Source organism: Coregonus lavaretus (assembly GCF_964263955.1).
Source record: "Coregonus lavaretus genome assembly, chromosome: 5".
Taxonomy (NCBI): Eukaryota; Metazoa; Chordata; class Actinopteri; order Salmoniformes; family Salmonidae; genus Coregonus; species Coregonus lavaretus.
Genome location: NC_139992.1, coordinates 5,077,863 through 5,081,634, shown reverse-complemented (window position 1 = coordinate 5,081,634; position 3,772 = coordinate 5,077,863). Strand labels below are relative to the sequence as shown.

The following is a 3,772-nucleotide window of genomic DNA, read 5'->3' as shown; positions in this document are numbered from 1 at the left end:
ACCTCAGTGATTTGTCATTATATTACCTCAGTGATTTGTCATTATATTACCTCAGTGATTTGTCGTTATATTACCTCAGTGATTTGTCCTTGTATTACCTCAGTGATTTGTCATTGTATTACCTCAGTGATTTGTCATTATATTACCTCAGTGATTTGTCATTGTATTACCTCAGTGATTTGTCCTTGTATTACCTCAGTGATTTGTCATTGTATTACCTCAGTGATTTGTCATTATATTACCTCAGTGATTTGTCTACAATCTGTTGGTACTCTCACGTCTGTCAACTGCTACGTATGCCCCTTTGGATCTCACCAGGAAGGGAAAGTAGTGCTGTCGTTTGTCATAGAGTTATTTAAGTCTTAAACAGCCACGTCTCATTGCAGCTGAAGCAGCTTTTACAAGCTGTTTTGTTTTCTCTGTTATGTTGTACACTGAGCTGAGAGCAGAGCAGACATTAGCAGGAGGTGGGTGAACTGCAAGGACACTGTTCTCAAATCTGCCCACTGTTGCTAAGTCTTTCCAGTGTGTTTTCCTTTTCTTATCTCTACTGTGGCTGTGCTCCTTTTTTTCTCTCCTTCGCAGCCGTGCCGTGACTCACCGTTAGCCTCCATGTTTAGCCTTAGCGGTGCATGTGTGTGTACTCAGTCTGTGTCTCTGTCCCTCCCTCCCTCCCTCTCTCTTTTCCCTCTGTCTCTCTTCTGTGTGTCCGTCTGTCTGTCCTCTGTGCTAGAGGAGACTAGTCCAGTCAGTGACTCAGAGGCCTCCCTCTCGAGGCCCTTGTGGCCCTGCAGTGGCCAGGGACCAGTGCCTCTGTCTCTTATTTTGCTGGTATCGAGTTCACAGCCTCTCCTTTAGTGATTCCTGCAGGAGCCTAGAGGTAAAGGATCCAGGGAGAGAGGAGAGGCCTCCCCATCGCGTTGTAGAATTACTGTCCTTACGTACTAGCACCTTTATATCTTCTTTTGAGGTCGTTGGTGAAAAGGTGTAATGCTTTTGTGTAAAACTTTTCATCTGTAAAGACCTACAAATGAACTAAGAGAAATTAGTGGTAGCCTACAATGGTGGTCCTGTATGAGTCAGTTGGTAGAGCGTGGCGTTTGCAATGCCAGGTATTGTGGGTTCGGGGCCACCCACAAGTAAAGATGTATGCACGCGTGACTGTAAGTCGCTTCGCATAAAAGCATCTGCTAAATGGCATATTATATATACACACACTGAACAAAAATATAAACGCAACATTCAACAATTTTACTCAGTTACAATTCTAATCTATGGATTTCACATGACTAAGCAGGGGAGCAGCCATGGCTGGGCCTAGGATGGCATAAACCCGCCCACTGGGGAGCCAGGCCCAGCCAATCAGAATGACTTTTTCCCCCACAAAAGGGCTTTATTACAGACAGAAATATTCTTCAGCTACAAGGTGCACCTGTGTAATGATCATGCTGTTTAATCAGCTTCTTGATATGCCACACCTGTCAGTCAGGTGGATGGGATTATCTTGGCAAAGAAGAAATGCTCACTAACAGGGATGTAAACAAATTTGCTCACAAAATTTGAGAGAAATTAGCTTTTTGTGTGTATGGGAAATTTCTGGGATCTTTTATTTCGGCTCATGAAGCATGGGACCAACACTTCACATGTTTGTTTAAATTTTTGTTCAGTATAAATGGTTCAGTTTACAGTAAATGCTTTTTATCACCACTAGATGGCAGTTGTTCACTGTGACCTCACTGTTATTTCAGTGACTTTAAACTGTGGCTGGAGGCTGTCTGTTTATAGCTGTACTTACCTCAGATAAACCAATGTTAGGAGTGAACAGAGGCCCCAGGCTTAATCACAGTGGGTTTATTTACAGAGCTGACAGTGCAGCACATATGCATGAAGTATTCCTTATACATTAATATAAATGTTGGTTGGAATTGCCTCTACTTGTTTTTGTTTTTGTCATATGTCCTTTTTTTATATGATATATTTATATGATTTATATTTTACACAAATGAAGTTCACCGATTTGTAAATCGTTGTTCTACTGTAGAATCAGCTGTCAGGAAACCTGCTGAGGAAGTTCAAGAACAGCAACGGTTGGCAGAAACTCTGGGTGGTTTTCACCAACTTCAGCCTCTTCTTCTACAAAACCCACCAGGTGAGCACAATCTCAGGTCTCCTCGTGGCCATAATAATTATAATAATAATAATAATAATAATAATAATAATAATTGGTCATTTAGCAGACGCTCTTATCCAGAGCGACTTACAGGAGCAATTAGGGTTAAGTGCCTTGCTCAAGGGCACATCGACAGATTTTTCACCTAGTCGGCTCGGGGATTAGAACCAGCGACCTTTCGGTTACTGGCACAACGCTCTTAACCACTAAGCTACCTGCCGCCCATACCTGCCGCCCAAGCTACCTGCCGCCATGTTTGTCTATCTGTCTAGACCAGGGGTCTGCGTTGAATGACATCTAGGATCAGGTCCCCCCTGTCCATGTAATCTTATTCGTTATGATCTAAATGAAGGTTAAACTGATCCTAGATCAGAACTCCTACTCTGAGACGCTTGATACAGAACCAGGACCAGAACTACAGGAATGGAGACCCCCCCCCCCCCCCCCCTCCTTCCATGTAGTCTGTGAAGGCCAGAAGTACAGCCGTGTGTGCTGGGGCAGACCCCCTCCCTTCCTCCTGCTCATGATCCATGATCTTCAGCAAGTAGTGTTTATCTCTCTGTGGAATTTCAGATCCGTGTTCCATGTAAGGGAGTTATGCACATTCCCATGCCAGATGATCTGCTCTCGCTTTAGGCACAACTCCCCCGAATCCATTAGAATCACCACCTGAACGAACCGGTGTTGTTTTGTCACATGTTCTATGACCTGTAGCCACTGGGCATTTTGCCTGATTTTTTTAAATACTGTACATCATCAAAGTACAAAAGTGATATCAAGTGTATTCGTAGTGAAAGTGAGTAGCTCCATGAAATTCAGAATGCTTGACTGTTTGGTTCTTTCCCATCCGTCCAGGATGACTATCCTCTGGCCAGTCTCCCCCTGTTGGGCTACTCTGTCACCATCCCCACTGAGTCTGAAAACATCCACAAAGACTACGTCTTCAAACTGCATTTCAAATCCCACGTCTACTACTTCCGATCTGAGAGCGTGTACAACTTTGAGAGGTACAGTACACTTCTGTATATTTGGTATTGTGTACAGTGGATAGTATATTTGTCTACTGGATGTAAAAGCCTCTTTCTCTTCGTACAGGTGGATGGAGGTCATTCGCAGTGCCACGGTCTCTGCCAGCCGCACCTGCATTCTGAGCCGGAAAGAGTCCCATCCGTACTGATCCAAAGAGAAGGGGGTTCTCTCCCTGTCTCCGTGCCTCTTCTCCTCACCACAACCTCCCATAGGTCTGGCCACATCCGTCCTCTCTTCACACTACGACGCCCTCAAGCAGCAAGCTGGCGCCACACACTCTCTTCACTTCTCTGGAATCTGTTGATTTCCTTTTCTCCGCATATTTAGGACATACAGTGGGGAGAACAAGTATTTGATACACTGCCGATTTTGCAGGTTTTCCTACTTACAAAGCATGTAGAGGTCTGTAATTTTTATCATAGGTACACTTCAACTGTGAGAGACGGAATCTAAAACAAAAATCCAGAAAATCACATTGTATGATTTTTAAGTAATTCATTTGCATTTTGTTGCATGACATAAGTATTTGATCACCTACCAACCAGTAAGAATTCCGGCTCTCACAGACCTGTT

General features: G+C 43.9%; 1 protein-coding gene across 1 annotated transcript in view; it reads left to right on the top strand.

The window, feature by feature from the left end:
• The window catches only part of LOC311130075 (FERM, ARHGEF and pleckstrin domain-containing protein 1-like), a 122,754-nt gene extending 119,206 nt beyond the window's left edge, over positions 1 to 3,548 (top strand). Inside the window, exons 25-27 of the mRNA XM_084162729.1 lie at positions 2,042 to 2,149; positions 3,026 to 3,177; positions 3,266 to 3,548. Coding sequence (XP_084018855.1) covers positions 2,042 to 2,149; positions 3,026 to 3,177; positions 3,266 to 3,347 — 342 coding nt within the window. The 3' untranslated portion in view covers positions 3,348 to 3,548. The remainder of the gene's footprint in view (positions 1 to 2,041; positions 2,150 to 3,025; positions 3,178 to 3,265) is intronic.
• The last annotated feature ends 224 nt before the right edge of the window (positions 3,549 to 3,772 follow it).